Genomic DNA, 20,781 nt, shown 5'->3' with positions numbered 1-20,781 from the left:
GATACCCTCGTTGTATACCAACAAGTGACTCCGCTTTCTTTTGTCTGTCTGGCGTGTACGATGGCTTACCTTAGAAATGACTTGCGGGAAGGCTGCAATTTCTAAGCCATTCGCTGCCTTGTCCTCTCATATATGTCTTTCGTAGCCCCCAAACGTTCTGACGGCTTTTCTATTTTCATACCCTTCTGTTTCTTGAAACATCTTGTCTACTCTTTCTGAGAGGGTTGCATGACGACATCTATATCCTTGCGTTGAACATTACTGTCTTCTTTCCTTTAAGTTCTTGGTCAAATCAACCTTCTTCGAATTTACACATTCATTCTTCGCGGCCGCGGCTGTGACAAGACATTCTCAAATGGTACTTCGACCGTCTGGAAATTCTGTTGGCGCCGCAAATTCACAATGGTTGTCCTTCGCGTCCCCTTGATCGCCACGATCTTTCTCCTGTCAAACAGTGTCTCTGGGTTGAAAGTAGCACCTGGGTCGCCATGTGTCGCGTTATGTTCGAATAGTCAGGATCCAAATCACTCGGTTACGACTGAAGACGAAATTGCGTGCCAGGATAGTTCATTGAATTCAACCGCCGTCGGACAGAGGTTTAAATCTTGTGTGCAATGCCTACAGAATAGCACCTTTACGGCAGGCGGTGGCGATGATCAGAAATGGTTTTTATGTGAGTATTCTCCTCGAATCCGCGTTCTCGTTGCTGACTCCAAGTTTCAAGATAACATGCGGTTTGCGCTCAGTACATGCTTATTCGGATTTCGCAACAACTCAGATACGGTTTCCACACCGTGCTCTACCTCTCCCGCATGTGGACCTCTTAGAGCTGCAGTGGGCAATGCCGACTTGATCCCTGAGAATGAGGACACGTACTCATTCTGTACTGCAGATGAGCACGCGATGGTTGGAGGTTCTGAGTTCAGATGCACACAATGTCTCAAAGCCAGCCCACAAAAATACCTTGGAAACTGTACGTGTAACCAGCAGCATTTGTGGAATTTGCTAACCCCCGCAATAGTTGTCGCAGCTTTAAAGGGTAGTTGTAGTCAGCAACCTCCGTTGGGTACAATGATAGGACTCTCTAGCTCGGTCTTCACGTCTGATGAGATTACGCCAACCTTTCCCGGAGACAACCCAAATACCCGTTCGTCTAATGACAAGAAAGGTCTCTCACGCAACGCAATCATTGGGATCTCAATAGGAGTATGTGGTCTACTTCTCATCATTCTTGCGATCCTTTATTGGCTTGCTCGTAGACAAAGATTCAAGCATATGAAAGGTCTGAATTCGGGCTTCGATGAGCGGTTCGGCGCTCCAAACATCACCTCACCAAACTCCGGTGCGTACGGTAATCCTTACGCCAGCCCGGCTGTACACTCGGCTCCTCTCCAGTTTGTTCCCGGTGGCCATTCGCGAAAGGCTTCTCATGATCAAGATTACGTTGAAAGAAAGGGTGATTGGCAGGGACACAATCTACCATTTCAGCGTCAGATCGGATCGCTTCCTCAGACTCAGATGCCTACACATCAAGCATATATCCCAAAGAGCCCGGCAGAAAGCCATTCAACACAGTTCTCTATGTCGCCAATTCAGAGTGCTAAAAACAGCCCTGAATATCCGAGCCATTTAACATCACCAACCTCAGCTACTACCGCGAATACATCTACCACCGCCAGAACTTCACCCTTCACAACCCCTACGGTTCGCGCAGCTCCTAGATATCCTCCGAGAACTCAGCAGAGGAATCAAGGTCTAGGCAACACAATCACTAGTCCTATTGAGAACGAGACCGCCACCAATAGGGCAGCATACGAACGAAGCGACTTTCAACGGGCAGAGCAGGAACGGAGAGAAAGGGAACGCAGAGGAGAAGTCATCCGTCCGTTGGAGAAGTTCAGAAAGGATCACGGAAGAAAAAAGCAATGGAGCCCTGACACCGTTGAAGACGAGGATAGTCTTTGGTGATATGTTTTTTTTGCTAAATCTGAGCTTGGGAGCGATGGAGTTCTCGGTGGCTTATACCTTATTGTTTACTTTTATTTTGTCTCGGTAACAAATTGTGGGAGTATTGTTGGTATGATGAGGGGCGTTGCTTTGGCTGGAGACAGATACATATTAATGAATGGGACGAGCATACGACTTGGGCTAGCCCAAGTTCAAAATCTTTCAGATCCATTTTCCCCAAAAACTCAACATCTCCAAGGTGACTCCCATTTGGTACTTTGGTACCTCCTCATGGACACACTGCTTTTTTCACGGTCGCCACCCAACACTCTGCCTTGGAAGGACTCGGTGACTGATCAGGCAAGTCACCAACATTCTCTGCCCATCTTCCTCAGCGGTTATCCAGCGGAATCTTCCTCCCTCATCTCCTCCAGCAGATCCTAATCTCGCACAGCAAAACCAACAACTTCTGCATTTGCCCAGCACATCGCCAGCGATCACTCTTTTCCCCTCACATTCAAGCATTTTTGCCAATCTCTTTGTTGGTGGCAGGTGCCGTCGGGTCACTTGAACCCCTTCGCTTAAAAAGTGGGACCACTATGGGAGGGCTGGAGCTGATGTGCATGAATGCCATCAACCAGAGATGGATGATTGGGTGGTGTACGACACAGTAGGTTACACCAGGTCTATACGCCAGCCTTGGAAGGTCAACCAGACTTTCTTCTCATCTCGAAGGGTTCTGCTGCACGGCGACCTGTCGTCGACCGACGCGGACAACTGTGCACTTGCCAGCAAAACATGGCATCCATACATCCACTGTGTGAGAGTAAACAACTGGAAAGAGATAGCTGCAGGTGAGAAATACGAGTAAGCTGCTTCACATGACAATCAGACTCCCAAAGTAAAGCGCTTGGGTTGAGTTACACAGCGTCTCCCAAGTCAGATTCTTGGGATGTCTGTGGTCTCATCTACCCAGCAAGCATCTTTCGTGTTACCAGACTTTGCCAGCTCCGTGGAAATCAAGACTTATACCCTGAACCAACACGTTCCCGCTTCCTTCTCATCATGATTGAAGAGGTTGACACCCTCTTATCTACCCAGCGACTACGTCTTCTCCAAACAGCAGCAACCCAGAAATGGCAGTTTGGTAAGCTGGTACGAAAGATACAAAGAGGTACTTCCTCTGAGGCATTTTAATCTGCATGCGTATGCTGTACCCCATCATCGGTTGGGTACGATTCGTACCTACTTTACACCGCAGTATCAGTCAGCATGGACATATTTACCCCAGAATTTATCACCGTAGATTATTTTGATGGTTTATGTGTGACGGGGTATATGTCGGTAGATCGAGATCTTTACTTCCGGTCTTGGATTCGGAGATTTCTTTTGCTGCTTTGTTTTGGGTGGGACGTCTGAGCCTCATGTGTTTTGTGGATATGTCTCGGTACTTTTTGGGCTGGTTTGAAGTTGTAATGGCTGGGGGTTAGGGTTCCCAGTTCAAAGTTCAATGCTGTACCTAGAATATGGGTATTGGTTAAGTGTCTACTATCTTTTAGGTTTATCGAACTGTAAAATATATGGTGGATCATTGGGAAGTATTGCGCTAAATCCATTGCTTAAGGCATCTATTTTGGCACAATACTTCTCAAAGATCTGCCATAGCAATTCAGCAAGAGTGGGTGATAAGCGCCGAGCCATCACTTTATCATTTAGGCAGTCTCACAAACCACAACTCTTGCAGCAAAATACAATTCAACATAATTTCAGATGGCTACTTCCACAGGAGTGAGGTACTCTAATGGCAAAGAAGATACAGATGGCCGTAGCAAATTCATTTGGGAATATCCAGTGCCAACCAATGCCTTTTGGAACGACTTGCCATTTACACTAGGCCGTAACTTCCTGTCAAATTATTCGGAAGAAGAGATCCAGAGTCTACCAATAGATGGCGACAGTACACTGCCAAAGGAGAAGAAACTGGAACTCCTTCACAAGCTCCTGAAAGAGGGTCTCACAGCCAAAGACAATGCCGCCGCACCACAAACATTCTACGACGTAGATTATCCTGCCTGGGATCGCTTGTACCTGGGTATAGTCAGCATCCAACAAGAACTAAGCCTTCCAGAGGCCGAAAAGACTCTCCGCATGATGTGTGAGCTGAGAACAGATAGGAGTAATCTATCGCACTTTCATAATCTAGCTGGTCTACTTCTCGCTAAAGGAGAATTTCATGAAGCTGAAACGATGGAGAAAGAAGTGAAGGTTTGGTTGGAGAGTAAGTTGGGGAAGGATAGTCCGCAGGCGTTTGGGGCTGGGAGGATTATTGTTGAGGCGACTTGGAGGCAGGGTGGGCAGAGGAGGGGGGACGCGGAGAGGTTGCTTGAGGAGATGAGGGGGTTGGTTGAGGGGATGGGTGGGGGAGATTTTGGGGTATATCAAGAGGACGAAAGGGGGTATTTGCAGAAGTTGGACGAGAGGTTGAGGAGTGAGGATATAATTGAGGCTTAGAAGAAGTCATTCTGATGTCTCGCTTTTTTTGAGGAAGTCTAGACGCTGTTTGCTTCTGTTAAGGGCAAGATTACCTAAATTGATCTCACGATTATAGTACAGTATAACTATATCTTCAAGTGTATAGTGGTACAAGTATTTTAGAGCTCGCCTGCGTGAACTTCAAAATCTACTTCCAAGCGCTCAACTCAAACCCCTTATACCACACCGTACAAGCACCACATCCACCTTCCTCACACCAACACCGTCAAAACAGCCTCTCCAATCCCCACCGTCATAAATTTAACTTCTCACATTCAAAAATAGCAAAATAAACGGTACGGCACGTCCCATACTCCCCTTGTGTTGCATCCATGAGTAAGCCTCTCGAAGTCGTGCAGCATGCTTGGTAAGTGTGCGATTCTCTTTCAGGTACTACCCGCCGGCATATGATAGCGCATATTACAAAGAATTCTGCAATATCTGGATCTTAATTTTGAGCTGAAGTGTTTTTGGAGGATGACTGAAAAAGCCTCCGAAGCAGATAAAGAGTTTTCGAAGAAATATGCACAGAAAGGCGATTCTTCCACGATGCACGCTGTCGGGAGCTTCTTTGGGGGCTATTCATAGGGCAGTACTGCTATTCTGGTGGTGCTGGGGTTACACTACATATCCCATCAGCTGCTGCGTCACTTGTCATGATTGTGACGCCCTCGAAGCACTGGGTCAGTACGGTAAGTTCCACAGGTAAAGCTTATCAACAGAAGAATTTTAAGCGCTCGGAGGACTTTTGGATTACAAACTGAAAGTAAGAACATGGGCCTCTCAAGTTCACGCACCATCAAGTTCAATAATTCTGTTGGAACTAATGCTAGAAGGAGAAAGGGGAGAGTATCCCAGGCATGCGACTGCTATTGCCCACGCTTCCTACCTCTCAAACTATCTTGTGAGTTTCAGAATGGAGCCGCAACTCAGATGATCAACAGGACTTTTCGTCATAGACGTGTGTGGTAACTGTGGTTGGACAGTAGACCAACATACTACCACCCGCCTGCCCTTTCTAGACGCCGAGAATGAATTTCTCAATTGAAGGTAACTTTCGTCACTGCAACAAACAGATATTCCCGCTCTCAACAAACTGTTTAAAAAGTTGGAAGTGGTAAGGCATATACGAGATCAGCAACTCAAAGTAGTATTGTGCATCATGTGTACTTGTGGCGTGGATTGCTCGACGGGAAAGATAAGGAGATGTTGGTTTTATGTTTCAGAGGTACTTGATATGCCATGAACCAAGACGACTGAGAAGAGGATGGTGTGTGAATTAACTTACGGTATTAATTGTATTGGACTAAGTTCTTTGATTTATAGATTTAAGAACTTGACGCTAAAGGAGGAGGGAGGAAGTGACTTCCCAGGGATTTGATATCAAAACCGTATGCTGGAGTAAACACAATACGATCGAACAGGATAAATTTATGGAATTACGCATCCCAGTTGTATTGAGACTGAAACTAGTATGGCCCTGTGAGAGTGTAATCGAACATTCATAAGCGCCATGATCTTCGAACCAAAATACAAGCGTCTTTCACGTTATCACCTACTCAAGTTCGCTCTGTCGGCACCCGATAATTTCCAGCTCGTCCCAACACCTTCCAATCCATCGATTCAACCGCCCAAGCCAAGTCTCAAAATCAACATCTCTAGAAGACCACAACCAGTGCCAGCCACCAGGCACAACACAACCTACTCAACTCTCAACATCCATCAACAACCAGAGTCCAGACCTAGCCTCAAGCAAGCCTCGAATACCATATTCTATTTTAACCCCCAACCAAGCCCCCCATAAAAATACACCTCCATGCATAACATACACACCTCCAAAAGCCCGCGCCAATCCAATCCAATTCCCTTCGTACTGTAAGCGAATCAAACACAGCGCACGACCAACCATGCGCTGCAGCTTGTTGGCACATACAATACGACGCACCCGTTGAAAATCTACCGAGACATAGCGATTCCCTCTTTCGCGGTGGTTTTTGAGGTGCTATGTATAGCTGTTTGATTGTATGTATAATTTGTTTTCATTAAAGAGCAGGAGATGCGGTGGAAGCTGGAGATGTGTGAGAGGATTTAGTTGCATGCGTAGAAACGTTGTTCGGTACCGGATAAAGTCCCAACACCACCCGACCGAAACTCGGCAGGTTGGGAAAAGGCGAGGTACGTGGTGCTGATTGGATGGGATGGGTGGGTGGTTCTATATCTGGTGGTGAGGCTCTTGGGGTCGATTCTGGAATATGTGTTGTGGGTGAGGAAACTGGGAGTTTGGTATTTGGGATGCATATGTAGTGTACTCGATGGTTTAGGGGAAGGGGGTTGGGGAGCTGTTGATCACCGGGAACTTGGAGAGAAAGGGAGATGGATATGAGATTTTGATATCGTCATATTGATAAAAATGTAGATTCAGATAATCATCATGAGATTTGTGTAATTATAATACAGTATAGTCTTCACCAGTTTTCCCACAACACCAATCACCCACTTGTAAATCCATCCCCAAACAAACCGCCATCTAATTAATAATATCCGTCATTGTTGACAAGACCGTGTCGTAACATTTGCCAGACGAACTCGTGAGTTCAACTCGGGTATCCTCCAAGTCTTTGCCCGTTATCCCATTTCAACACCATCATTCCCATATGTATACCAGTCACTCCGTGGAAAAAGCAACCCAAAGCACCCGCTAAAAAACTCGATGAAAAATATGCAATATGATGACCGGCAATGAGCTCAGAAGTGCCCAGCAGGTCCACCAACTCTCCTTGCACCCTCAGAGTACAGGCCGGCTGGTTGACCACGTCCGTTTCCTGGATGCAGCAAGACTGGAGCGACGTTTTGCATTTCGATTCTGTCGCCCTCTGGTTCTCGCTCGACTTTATCAATGCTTCTATTTCGTCCAAGTGCTGATCCAGCCCCCAGACTTCCTTTGCGGTCCTGCGGCCAGTTGCCCATGACGTTCGCTTGTAAGGCATCTGTCGCGCTGACAGGCGAAGAGTAGTTACTTGAGTACGGGCTGAAGTAGGCTTTCTCGCCAACGGCGCTGAGAGGACTTTCTTCGTACATGATTCTATCGTCTTGTTGCTGGTTGGGTGTCGGCCATGCTCGCTGACTTACAAGCGGTCTTGTGCTCGCTGGACTGTCGAAGAACCCTCCAGCACTAGAACTGCCATCTTGAGGCGTTCCTGTCATCTGGGGGTGGCCGCCGTGAAGACCTGCGTTTTCAAAATCATGATTTTGACGCCAATCTTGGAAGCCAGAGTCGCGTTGGCGCTGTGCGAGAACTCGGCGACGTCTGCGGCGTCCGTTCCAGATAATACAGAATCCGGTGATAGCCAACAACACAACCACTGCACCAGCTGCGATGCCAACCTTTGCTCCAAGAGTAAGCCCACTGGTAGAAGCTCCAGTTGTTCCGTTAAGCACATTGTCGTCCGGTTTGGTGATGTTGACAGTTACATGAGAGAAAACGGTGCCGTCAAGAGATATCGTATGCCCAGGAGCGGGTTGTTGTATACAGGCTGCATCAAGTGCAATGGCATCTGAGGAGTGTTAGTACCAATTATTGGCGTAGAAGGTTGCCAGAAAAGCAATGGCGACATACAATTGTTTAAGAAAGTCTTGTCGTTTTGGTTCTTTAGGCAATTACTACATGAATGGACTGTAGTGGAGACATATCCTGGACAATATGCGAGAGCTGGCGAATTTGGCGAGAGACCGTCATACTCAAATGCAGGTTGCAGAGGACCACAAGAGAAGCTACCTGTGATTAGAGATTGTATGACAAAGTATTGTGTAAAGGAGCATACCCAATTGTACATGGCGTACTACCGACGTCTGTGTTGTTTGGAAATCCGAACAAACACCAACTCACGGCATATCTCATATTGTCTATTCAAATCCCATTAGTAGGTCTTCAAAAAATAAGTAGGTGCAAACTCACATAATCCAAACTGTAGATCTGTTTGATGAGTGACAGGATCCACGAACTTGCTCTTTATCTGACATTCTACACAAGACTTGAACGTCGAGCCCGGAGTCAAGCCAAACCTCTCATCCAGGCACTCAATGTCGGCTCCAGTAGTAGATCCCAAGACGTTTCCGCACTGCACCGCGCATGGTGAGTTCGTCAGAGCTTGAATCGCTGATACTGATGGTATTGATGGTATGAGAAGAGCAAATATCGTTGGTCTCTTGAAGAACTTCATCTTGTCGGTCCGTTTCCCGTAAGACTTCGTGAACGACGGTGGCTGCCTCGGGTAATTGGTCGATGTTGAGGTTATTAGATCGTTCCACACAATTGCAATCAACCTTGACCAGCAAGATTCTTCGCAAAGGACTGAGAATATGTCCAGATATTCCGACACACAGCAGTATCAAGGTGCTGATCCTATGCACATAACGATTCGAAACTCTGTTGTGGAAGTCGTTGAATGTGGAGGAGCATTCACAGGCGACGTTACGGACTCCACTGTTCTTGAGGTGTGAGGTTTGAGGGACATGAGGGTTGAGATAAGTGTTTCTCCGCAGTCCAGATCTCCCACCCGCTTTCCCTGTCTGCCGCTTGGCTATAATGACATGGATGATTGCACGAGCGAGCCGACCAGCAAGAAGAGAGTCCAAAGACGAGGGAAAGAGGAAGTTACAGGGTAAGCGAGCTGGGGTTGAGTTGTGTGATGTAGGTACCCTGCACCGCAGCTCGAGTGTGCTGCAAGCGGACCCATGGAGACTCGTGATGGCATCCAGAGCTGCAAGGTAAACAACGGGGATGTGATGTGGTGAAGCAAAAGGGAGGGCTGGGACTGGCTGGTGCTGCCGGGTGCTCGTTCTGCATCCCAGAATGCGCGGGTCATTGGCGGTTCCCAGGGCACACCAAGGCCTCTGCTCAGCGAATCCGCCCTCTTGAAATGCATAAACGGACCCCAAAGTCGACTCCAAGTCACCAACAACTGTCGTTCTCGCTCACAGCCAGAGAGCAACGGTCATGGCCGTCCTCGGCATTTGCCTCATCACACCCATTCAGCGACGCTGCAAATCATTGGGGGCCCTTTGCCCCGTGGCGATTGAGCAGCTCCCAATCTGGCAATACGGCTATTGGTAGGGTCAATACAATGGCTGCGTATTCATACGGCCGCTTGCGTGGAGGACAGCAGAATCGGTTCGTCGTAAGCCAAACGGAGAGACACTGAAGAGGACTGGCCACCCCCCCCTCTCACCTACGACTATCGATGAGCTTCACACTTGATCATATTCATCACTCTTTTTGAAGCCAGTGATTGACCATGTTCGCAACATTGGCGCAATACCTCGAAGTGTCTCATACCGGGAAATATCCATTGTCTGCCTTTTGCGCCCTCTTTTGGCGATGCCTTGACGCTGAATAAATATCAAAATGACCCAAAAGAGCGAAGTCGTAATTTACTTTCAGTCCGGCGGTCCGTCTGGCAGCAAGAGTTTGCGCTTCGGCCCGGGTACGAAGGTACTGTAGTGAAGTCCGTCCACCCCCAGCGCAAAGGATGCTCTCGCTACTGGCCGTCCAGTGGAGCTTTCACTCCTCAGCCAGCAGGATCACCGCATCGCATCTCACCTAGCCTGGTGCTGTGCTGTGCAGAGTTACATCCAACAAATCCAACCTCATCATCAGGTTGATTGATTTCATCAGTGCGAGGACTGCTCGCCTTTTGCCCCACTCCGCTATTGCTCCTTCGAGGTGGCGATAACGACACTTTCAAGGGTTTTATGATCGCCGGGAAGGGTGGCGGGGGAAACACAAACCCCTCATTGGAGATAACCTGCAGCGGGACTTCGTGGGACCGTTGGCGAGAAGCATGAATGCTTCATATTAGCGCTTGGGATTGAGGAGCATTAGGGCAATACCTCGCGAGGGCGTGGATTCTGGATGTGCGCTTGGATTCAATCACAACTGGTTGAGGATACGATTATCGAGCCACACAAAAGAGAATTCGAAATTTGCCTTTCAACGATGATGAAAATACAATATCAATCCTCGTTACACAATCCCATTGACCGCTACGAGGCTTCCATATTACCGTTGAAAATACAGAAGGGATATTATCCGGTGAGCATAAACCACAATTCCTATCGCATTACTGCTGCTTATTGGCTTCTGCACTCTTAGCGAGAGTAACACACCACAGCGGTATGACCGTTCATCGGGATTTGTGCGGTGTAAAGACTCTGAAAATTCCATTTCCTTCTCGATGGAAGCGCTGAGATTCCATACCACGACACGGGCCTTCCTTACATCACTTTGATGTTCGAGACATTCCCAAGCAGTCTATCTGTAGTCGAACTCGCATCCGAGGTGCCACAGCGCTTAGATCAAAGCGACTTTTTGATTATTCCCCATGTTTTGGGTCTGCTTTGGGGCCAAAAGCGCTTACTTCAGGAGAAAATGCATCTGAGGAACGTTTCAAAATAAGATAAGCGAGGTTCTCGAATACCTCATCACAGATCGAGCTTGTCTGCTTTCACACTTGTTCTAGACTCTGGTGGTAATTCCAGCGGTTAGGTCAGGGGTATCACAATGAGATTATGCTAATACAGACATCGTGGATGTATTCTATGGTGTTTGATGGCGATACTGACTTGGTCGACTTCATCAAACAGTCGCAGTGACACTAAGCGAGCTTTTATCTCGATATGTCGCGAAACCAGTTTGATATAACAAAAGGGTCAATAGACGAGAGAGCCATCATTTTCCCGGGTGAGCAAAGCGTTTGAAGAATCTTCTTTTAGAATACTTTTTAATCTTCCGGCACAATACTCAGCCATGGTCATCATAACATCCACCCAGACAAACCTTTCACCCAAAATAAACGCTTCCAACCCATTCCAGCAATCCCATCTCCACATCTCATAAACATCCATTCCTAATCCATCACCCAAAGAGCCTCAATTCCCCCATCCATCTCCTCACACCCTCTTTCCAGCAAACCCACCCCACTTTTCGGCCACCAGCGCCTACTCTTCATCTTCACGTAGAAAATCGTCCCGCATTTAACAACTTACCAAACCATTGCCCTCTCGAACCGCTCACGCACCCTAAAAAATCGCCGCATTAAGCTATTTTCTCTCGAAGCGCTTCGGACCCCACTCCAGACGAGTGCAGTTTTTCGCCCCCTAAAGCGCTTATTCAAGCTGTCGGTAGGGGTGGGGGCTAGAAATAGGTTTTTGTGATGGATTGATGTGGTGTTACTGTTGTGGATGCGCCTGCTTTTGTGATGCGCCTAGCTAGCTTTCGCATGTAAGAATAGTGTTTTTCTGATTATGGATAAAGAAGGGTTTGGAGATTTGGGAAGATGTTGGTAAAGTCTGGAGACGTACTCGGTGAGTTCGCACACATCCCTTTTGGGATGGGGATTGCATTTGACACTCCGAAACCGTACATACAGACCCAATCCGACTTAAACCATTACCACCTCTCCAGTAACTCATTTCTCATCTGCATCTTAGCTGACCTCTATCCTTCCATTCCAAACTAGAATATGCATCCAAGACCTCGCGCACTTAAAATACTCACACCCCACAGCTTGGTACCTGAAGCCACGAAGGAAAACCTGCTTGCGGAGCGTTTTATGCTGTTGGAAGGCGCGGATTTATGTGCGTCGGGGCTCGGTAGTGGGAGAGTTATTATTAGCGAGCGAGGGCTTAGCATGACATTTGCGTTTGATAGAGTTTATTTGGATTGTGGGCTTAAATGTAGGTATTTGGAGGATATGTGGTTGGAATGGGATGGGTGTTGGGTCTTGGTTGTTTTGTGGTAGAGGTGGGGTTTGGATGTTTATGGGTGATTTTTGGGATGTATATATGCGGATTTGGGAGAAACGTGTTTCTAGTTGAGTGTCCATAGAACTGTCGACTGTCGAATTGAGAATCGAGTTTGCGCACAAGTTTCTGTGTTTGACTTGATTTTCCTTTGAAGTGGACTAGTGAGACCGATAGTATCTCAAGATCAACTTGCACAAGACAAATAAAATCAAGTTGTTGTGATGAAGTCAATCTTTTGTAATTAGCATAGATATTCTTGTTCTCATACACTTCAAATCACCAAGACTGACAGGATACCCTCCAAGTGTATCCATGCCAGAAATCGACTTTTGACATTCCTTCCCCTGACAGACATGTGTCTCCTTCGTGATAGAGGCAATATCTTATATCTACTCAAGGAGATTGGGTAAATAACCCCCTAAATATCACTATCATACTGTAAGAAGGTGTCCCGTCTGACTCGCAATCCACCAATGAATCCAACTAGAAAACAGCATCACTTGCAATACACACCAACACCATTACGCACCAAACTCTATCACCTACTTCCCACCCGCCCTCACCAACCCCGCAAACCTTGTCCCCTCCTCCCCAGCCAAAACCAGCGGATTACCCACCTCAACCACCCTCCCCAAATCCATAACCACCACCCGATCAAAATCCATAACCATGTCCAATCTATGACTCACAGCAATGATCGTGTAATTCCTAAACTCAGACCTGAGAATCTCCTGCATCACACGTTCCGTCTCGGTATCCACACTCGAACTCACTTCGTCAAGTAACAGTATCCCACCGCTATTTGAAGGACGAAGACGACGGCGGAGAATAGCGCGGGCGAGGGAGAATAATCCGCGTTGTCCGGCACTGAAGGTTCCGGCTGTCATGCCGGCTTGGAGACCACCACGGCTTTGGATGAAGGGCCATAGACCGACTATCTCGAGGACTTCCTGGCATATGTCGGGGGTGGAAACTTCGTAAGGGTCGAGATTTGCTTGGAATGTGGTGCCGTCTGGTAGGAACACGGGTTCTTGAGGGACAGCAATCATACGTTGACGTAGGATAGATCGATTGATGAGATTTAGAGGCAGGTTGTCGATTATCGTCTCGCCTGGGGCGTTTGGGAGTGGATCAAGAAGTTTGAGAAGAAGAGCAATGAGACTCGATTTTCCGCTTCCTGTGCGGCCGCAAATTGCGATCTTTTCGCCGGAGTTTATGGTTAGGTTGATATCGCTGAGAGCTAGACTGAGTGGCTTGTTTCTTCCCTCTTCCGTTCTATGAGACATGTTAGCTTTGCTGAAGTACGATGAGATCAAGTGATCGTTAGTTTACTTACTTGTAACTCGCCGATACACCCCTCAACTCTATCATCCCATTCTGTGGCCACTCCTCAGGCGGAACAATATCTTCATCGACCTTGTCCTCGGCTATGACGGTTTCGTTGAAAGTTCTGAGTCTCGTAATTGCCCCAATAGATGTCTCCAACTTCGTGTAATATATGACAATCCCTGACAAATTCTCTCCGAATCCCATAAGCGTGACAAGAGACGCACCAGCGAAACCAGAACTAGAATGAAGACGAACAGCAAGAGTCGTCAGAACCACTGCCATCACCATGACGACAATATCAAGAACAAAGGTCAGCCATGATTGAATCATGAGAAGAAGATACGCGGGCCGTTGACTCGAATCGATTAAGAGAGCGTTCTTTTGGATATCGTCAGAGATAAAACCTGTTTATGGACAATTAGTAAAAGCTTTCTTGTGACTCGCACTCGAATTGTTCTTCTTTGGCTTGACAGAAAGGGTTTAGACTATTTTGAATTATGATGTCCGTTTGTGTTTTGTATCACTTACCAAATGCTCTCAAAGTTGTAATGCCCCTAACAGTGTCAAGGAAATGTGTACTAGGTGAGCTCATTAGCAAAGATTGTACAGACAGCGACGGAACGCAGAACAAGAGGTGGTGATAAACTTACTACAAAGGGCTTTTGGTCTCAAGGTCTAGTAGTCTCAACTGTCTTGAGGTACGCAGGTAAAACTTTTGCATGACATATAGCAGCGCACCTAAGAATGGATAGCTGATTGCCAAGTAGGGCGAAGAGCTAAGCATTATTCCAGCTTGTCCAATGGCTTGGAAGGTCTAGGGTCTAACATTAGCCTGCCGTGCGTTTCCTCCTCGTACGGGGTGCAACTCTAGTGGACTTACACAGAAAAGAAAATTCAACAACGAGTCGGGCAGCTCGGTATCTACAAGATTCAGATCTTGAGAGAAAAGGTTCGTAACGACTCCAGTATCTGTGGTTGTGAAAAAGCTAAGAGGCGCTCTAATTAATGTAGATAGAGCATCTTGGTGTAAATTTGCTCCAACCCTTTTTACTGCGACAACGAGTAATACTACACCAAGACAAAGTAACGAAAGAATCGCGAAAATTTGAAGCAAGGCGAATATGCCGGCGTAGTAGGCAAATGAATGTGTGGGATGTAGTGACGAGGTGTCATCACTCCAGTATTTGAGCCCTGTTATACAGTAGGATTAGCCATTATTCATATGGCTCATTAGGCGACGTAGTTGGTGGTGATTTGAAAAGGAAGGCTACTCACAGATTGTTGGAAAATTCGTGAAGAAACCAAAAAGGATTGCAGATATCACGCAAAGAGCCGCTGGTATTGATCCCATACTCTTTACGTAGTGTTTGTAAACGGTCTTGTCCCCATGTTGTCGCGACTCATCATCCATCGGCATCAGAGATTGTGTATCGAACGTTTTCAATGCATGGGTTCGCTCTGGCTCTGATATGCTGTTCTGTGATTTCGATCCTTCGGATGAAGCATCAATAGCGGAAAAGTCCTTCAAATCGAGACTCTGAACATACCCTTGGCCGGCTGTTAGTTGGTCATAACTACCTTGCTCAACAATAGTACCCTCCACGAGTGATATTATGTGGTCCGCTGCGTGTAAATGTTTGACACTATGAGTGCACAGAACGACCGTCGACCCACGTCTTCTGAGTAAACCGTCTGGCCCAAATACTCGGCGAAACACCTGCTCCTCTGTATCTGCATCTAAGCCGCTAAAGATATCATCTAGAACAAGCAGATCTGATTGTAGGTATAGAGCTCGTGCCAGGGAAACTCGTTGTTTCTGACCTCCCGACAATGTGACGCCATCTGAGCCAATGATCGTTTTGTCACCCTGTGGTAGTGAGTTGACATCAAAGCCTAAAGCGGTAGCCTCAATGACTTCAGCATATCTCTCAGGATCAAACAACGAGAAACCTATAATATTTTCTCTGATTGACCTGTTCGAAAGGAATGCTGTTTGCTCGCAGAATCCGACATGAGGGAATCTAGTACTTAGAAACGTGTTACCTTTGCTAAAAGGTATTTCCCCAAGTAATGCGTTGCAAAACGTAGACTTTCCCGAACCGACTGGTCCAATGACTAGAGTGAGTGATGACTTTGACACTCGGGTGTTGATGTTATGTAGCACGAAATTCTCTTCTTGCCAACCAAAATGACCATCCTTAACGATGATAGGATGTTCCACAGCCGGCATCGAGCCAAATGCGGTCACTCCGTCTACACCATATTTTTTCGAATTCAGCCGTAAGTCAGCCAAAACTTGTCGAAAGTCGTGACGAGTTTCGCACTCCAGGAAGGACTGAATTCTTCCTAAACAGGCAAGTCCGGAGAGAAGCACTGGCGCTGCCGAGAAGAGCTGTGATAGCGGGTAGGTCAATAGCAATAGCCACGAGAGACTTGTAAACATTTTAGTCGAGTCCAAGGTTTGCCGAGCGAATGCAAACGTCAACGGAGGGCTGAGGAAGAGCGGGCAAAAGCCTAGTAGTGCTGCCATGATGAATATCTTGCGGAACCTGGCACCCCCTCGTAGCTCTTCAACGCGGAGGTTATGTACGAAGTCTTTAACAGCACTAGAAAGACCGGATATTTTTAGGTTCTTCATGCTACCAATCACTGTTGCCGTTAGACCGACCCGTTTTTGTACTCCCGCCATCCAGCCTCTTTGAGAGTCGCCAGCGAAGTTTAGAAGAACGCCTAAGCAGCTAAAGCAGACGACAACCACTACTATTGGAACGACAAAGACTACACCCAATCGACTGTATAACATCCAAGCTGCTATGCCTGCCTGGATAATAGCCGCCCAAGCATCATGCAGTGTTCTTAAACCCATTTTTATCCGCTCTATGTCGGTGCTCATAAGAGTCAAAGCAGCGCTATTATCGGCAGTCCCGATACGAGCTTTCGTAGCTGTGACAAATACTTCAGTGACCAATATTGATCTTGCCATTGTACGCATTCGATGATGAAAGTACCTGCAGTGTGTGAGTCGGGAATATGATAGTGTCTAGGTGCGTTTACTCACCATGTCAGCGCAGTACTGACTGCAATGCCAGCATACAGTAGAAGACTAGCTCCAATAAAACCATATCCAACGTTCGCCTCTATCTTGGGTTGTGATAAATGTTCTAACAAACTCTCGATGAAGAATGGCTGGCTGATGATAAACCCCAAATGTGCTAAGCGTGGAAGAACGGGAAGTAGAAGAGGAACTGCAAGCGTGCGTGTCATAACCTTCAATAACCCAAATTTATCGCCTCGGAGTTTACTGTAGTCCATTCTCTTGGAGAACTCATGATGAAGGGTGTCACTACTCAAAGAGCTATCCAGTGGGAACAAGTCTTTCAAAGTCAAAACTTTACTGTAGCCCTGCAGGAAAATCCTGTTAAGCCAGGAGAACACGCTTAGCGAGAAAATACCGCTCGTCTCCTCCGGACTATGCTCCTTTTCGTCCCAGCTTACCCATCTCGACTTTTTTCGAGCCTCTAACAGCAAAATGCCGACCTTCAAAGCAATAGCCGCACTGAAAACACTGCTATAAGTGGTTTCTGGTCTGTTATCTGATGAAAGAAACAACGTTCTTGCTTGAGCTGCGTCCAGTAGAAGTGTCAAAAACAAGTAGCTGTTCAAAAGCACAGAAGGCCTCGGGCTCTTCTTGTGGTCAACAAGACTCAATGTTATCATCAGTAGAGCGGAAACTAGTTTAAGTACCGAAGCTGCTAAGAACATTTTGGTAGCATGGAATGAGCCGAGAGCTACCAGAACTAGGAGGGAAAGTTCTAGCGCGACATAGATGGTGATGGCAGCCTGTCATAATACGCTCAGCATTTTGATTAACCATATATGAGTTTAGATGAAATAGAGAAAGAGCTTACCAATTTGATGAGCTGAAAAGTTGGCGCATTTACCACAGTGGGTTTTCGAGCCTGAGAAAACGTTCGCCATAGCGATATTACGATAAATACAACAGATGGTATGATGGAGAAAAACAACTGCTCGAACTGGATGTTAAAGTCGAATCCCTCTTGGTTCAATTGGAGAAGGTTCTCCTGCCCGCTGAAGAATGGCATTTGACCTGCTGGTTGTTTGTACCGACTTTCGATTAGAAGGTCTCAAAGAGGAAGAAACAATGACTCAATTAGAGCATCTGAGCAGGACATTCCAACAAAAGATACAGAAGATACAGAAAATAAACTTGTCATATCGATGTCGGAGTAGTTGCCTAGGCTAGTTGACTCCGTACGGAGTAGAGTCGACCACGCCGCCAACAGGCATGTCTTCGTCAGCATCATCTAACTGAAAGGTCCACTCTTGCTTAGATAGGAAGTTGATAAATCGCGTATTACACCGGCACCGGTCGGCTGAGATCGTGCCGAGGTGAAAAGCGAGCCGGAGCGCTTAGGGAGCATCGGGGACCTCCTCCGGTGCTTCGTCCCTCTATGTGACCCACACTTCCTCGCTGGATACGCGGGCGTCTTTAAGGTTATCTCGTTGTCGACTTCCTCAAAACATCATGGAACAATATAGACGTGGAATGCTTCGCAATTATATGACTTTGCGTAAGAAGCGAATTCTCTCAGGTATTCATGAGCGATTCTGGCTTTGAGGATCAAACTGACATAACTTCCGTCGTTGATTCATCTACGACGCCTCGGTTGAACTCATCACTTGGGCTTCTTTTGCATCGTAACGGAAGCCATGAAGCCGCTATTTGTGTCTTGTTACCATGTCTCGCGTGTACGAATGATACGTTGAAATAGTTCTTCAAAGACAAAGTCAGCTGCGTGATGTTTGGATCTGCCGATGATGGATGCTGGACGCCGCTTCATTCTCCTTTTCTCACAATCACTTCAACCATCTGGAAGTCTGGATATTTCTCAACCTGGCATACATCAAGTATCCATTAGACGAAATGTGCGATACAATTGGATCCGAATGGGAAATGCAAGTAAGTAACTTCTTCCTGAATGGATAATGGTCATTAACACGAAGTACAGCTATACCCCGACAGCAACCACTACCAAACATTCTAAATATTTGTCAAGCAGAACTCAATTCAGCGGCGCAGCATTCAAAGGCATCATGAAAGGGGGTATCAGCTTATATCTGTACAGGTCAGAGTCTAAGGAAGCAAGTATCCTCGCATCCAAATGCCCAGCATCCCAGTATCCCAGCAGCGTACGTCGTCATCTGCCACAAGAATTTATATTCTACGCAACAAGCATCTCAGTTCTATGCACATTTCTCAAGTGGCAAAAAACGGACAAACGTGTCCGCATTACCTCTGCATCTCGCAACGTTAACCGCCAAGCCAATAGTTCTCGTCTTCAAATCACAGCACATTTCACCCTTGAAACCATATTCTCATTCGCACTCCGCCAAAACTATCGTCATATGATACTATGAACAATATCCAAGTGGCTATTTTGTACCCCAAACCATGTTCCCACCATTTACCCCCAAATGAAAATCTCATATGTGGCGGAACCTCAGGCCGTTTCACAATTAGGCAAATACAGAAGTACCGGGAACGACATACCCCAGATTCCTAGTCACCCTTTCCCATGTCCATGTACCCCACAATTCTCCTATATTAACCTACTTGTATTTTTGTATTTTTCAAGAATGTGTCTGGTGACACATGGGTTGTAATGGTATAAGTAAAGTACTTGCACCCACCTTGGCAACGGCTTTTTTTCATCTACAGTTCTTTGTTTGTATCAATATCTTCTTGTAGTCATGAAGTCTTTTACTCTCGTTGGTGGCCTTTTGGCTGCTTCATCATCTGTGGTTGGACATTCTATTTTCCAGGATCTATGGGTTAACGGGTATGTCCCCTCCAAATATGCAAATTCAGCTACTAACCTCGTCCAACAGCAAAGATCAAGTCTCAACATGTGCCCGTCTACCAGTTAGCAACAGCCCCGTGACCAGCGTCTCAAGCAACGACATCCGCTGCAACGCCGGCACCAAACCCGTGACTCCCCTCTGCACCGTCCCAGCAGGCGGAACCATCACCGTCGAAATGCACGCCCAACCAGGCGACCGCGTCTGCACCAAAGAAGCTATCGGCGGAAACCACTTCGGTCCAGTCATGATCTACATGTCCAAAGTAGCCAGCGCCGCCTCCGACCCCGGCTCTGGATCATGGTTCAAGATCTCAGAAGAAGGTTATAACCCAAGCACCAAGAAATGGGGAACAGTAAGCCCACTTCCCTCCCCCCTCTCTCACTTAACATACTGACAATACCGCCCAGGACTCCCTAAACGCCAACTGCGGAAAGCGAACCGCAACCATCCCTTCGAGCCTCGCACCAGGAGACTACCTCGTCCGCGCCGAAGCCATCGCTCTGCATTCTGCCAGCTCAGCGGGCGGTGCGCAGTTCTACATGACCTGCTATCAAGTTACCGTCACTGGTACCGGAACTGCGAATCCTGCTGGTGTCAAATTCCCTGTGCGTATAAATCCTAATCCAGATGATATAGTGATATATTAGGATGGTGCTAATAACGATATAGGGAGCATACAAAGCCAACGACCCAGGAATCCAAATCAACATCTACAACAACTTGCAAAGTTACACTATTCCTGGCCCGGCTGTTTGGACTGGGTAGATTTTCATCTCACATAAAACATGTGGTAGGGGGGAGTGTATATGGAAAGGGAGGTTTGCCTCGAGATGAAGGAACAAGGGATTGTATATATTTGAATGTTTCAATGTGAATACTTTTTGCAATTTAATCCGTCCATCGTCTCGATGTATTAAAATGGCTATGTAACAACAATGTCATGGTACGCGCGCTGAAGCGACAACCACCATGAGTCAACAAGCACTCTTGCAATTGCACTCAAAGGCCTTCATCATCAGAACCAAACATCCAAACATAGATCCCACCCTCTCATCTCCATAATCATACACATCCCAAAAAAACACTCAAATCAATGAACCACCTCAGCGCCGAACGATGTCCGTATTCCAATCCAAACCGTAAACTTAAGTCAGGTATCCAAACTCTTACAATAAATATACAAATACGTCTCATGAAGAACCACCTGAGTCTACTTCAAGATATTATTTATCGGATTGTACATCATCTAAACAGAACTCAATTGTAAAGACGTGATATCCAAACGAA

General features: G+C 46.8%; 5 protein-coding genes across 5 annotated transcripts; 3 read left to right on the top strand and 2 right to left on the bottom strand.

Moving 5' to 3' along the window:
• Window positions 1-402: 402 nt before the first annotated feature.
• GLAREA_00871 (uncharacterized protein) lies at window positions 403-1,968 on the top strand (the record flags this gene model as incomplete). Its single annotated transcript, XM_008085629.1, has 2 exons — window positions 403-973; window positions 1,022-1,968. The coding sequence occupies 2 exons, from the start codon at window positions 403-405 to the stop codon at window positions 1,966-1,968; spliced, it is 1,518 nt and encodes a 505-aa protein (XP_008083820.1).
• A 1,749-nt stretch (window positions 1,969-3,717) lies between these two features.
• GLAREA_00870 (uncharacterized protein) lies at window positions 3,718-4,458 on the top strand (the record flags this gene model as incomplete). Its single annotated transcript, XM_008085628.1, has 1 exon — window positions 3,718-4,458. One exon carries the CDS (start codon window positions 3,718-3,720, stop codon window positions 4,456-4,458), a length of 741 nt encoding a protein of 246 aa, XP_008083819.1.
• A 2,766-nt stretch (window positions 4,459-7,224) lies between these two features.
• On the bottom strand, window positions 7,225-8,699 carry GLAREA_00869 (uncharacterized protein; the record flags this gene model as incomplete). Its single annotated transcript, XM_008085627.1, has 4 exons — window positions 7,225-8,033; window positions 8,096-8,250; window positions 8,301-8,382; window positions 8,435-8,699. 4 exons carry the CDS (start codon window positions 8,697-8,699, stop codon window positions 7,225-7,227), a joined length of 1,311 nt encoding a protein of 436 aa, XP_008083818.1.
• A 4,125-nt stretch (window positions 8,700-12,824) lies between these two features.
• On the bottom strand, window positions 12,825-17,714 carry GLAREA_00868 (ABC transporter transmembrane region; the record flags this gene model as incomplete). Its single annotated transcript, XM_008085626.1, has 8 exons — window positions 12,825-13,557; window positions 13,619-14,015; window positions 14,140-14,189; window positions 14,262-14,425; window positions 14,492-14,802; window positions 14,887-16,619; window positions 16,670-17,451; window positions 17,520-17,714. The coding sequence occupies 8 exons, from the start codon at window positions 17,712-17,714 to the stop codon at window positions 12,825-12,827; spliced, it is 4,365 nt and encodes a 1,454-aa protein (XP_008083817.1).
• A 1,669-nt stretch (window positions 17,715-19,383) lies between these two features.
• On the top strand, window positions 19,384-20,259 carry GLAREA_00867 (endoglucanase II; the record flags this gene model as incomplete). Its single annotated transcript, XM_008085625.1, has 4 exons — window positions 19,384-19,472; window positions 19,522-19,846; window positions 19,902-20,099; window positions 20,164-20,259. The coding sequence occupies 4 exons, from the start codon at window positions 19,384-19,386 to the stop codon at window positions 20,257-20,259; spliced, it is 708 nt and encodes a 235-aa protein (XP_008083816.1).
• Between the last annotated feature and the right edge of the window lie 522 nt (window positions 20,260-20,781).

Source organism: Glarea lozoyensis (assembly GCF_000409485.1).
Source record: "Glarea lozoyensis ATCC 20868 chromosome Unknown GLAREA3, whole genome shotgun sequence".
Lineage (NCBI taxonomy): Eukaryota > Fungi > Ascomycota > Leotiomycetes > Helotiales > Helotiaceae > Glarea > Glarea lozoyensis.
The sequence above is the reverse complement of the archived record's forward strand: the minus strand, read 5'-3'. Positions and strand labels throughout refer to the sequence as shown.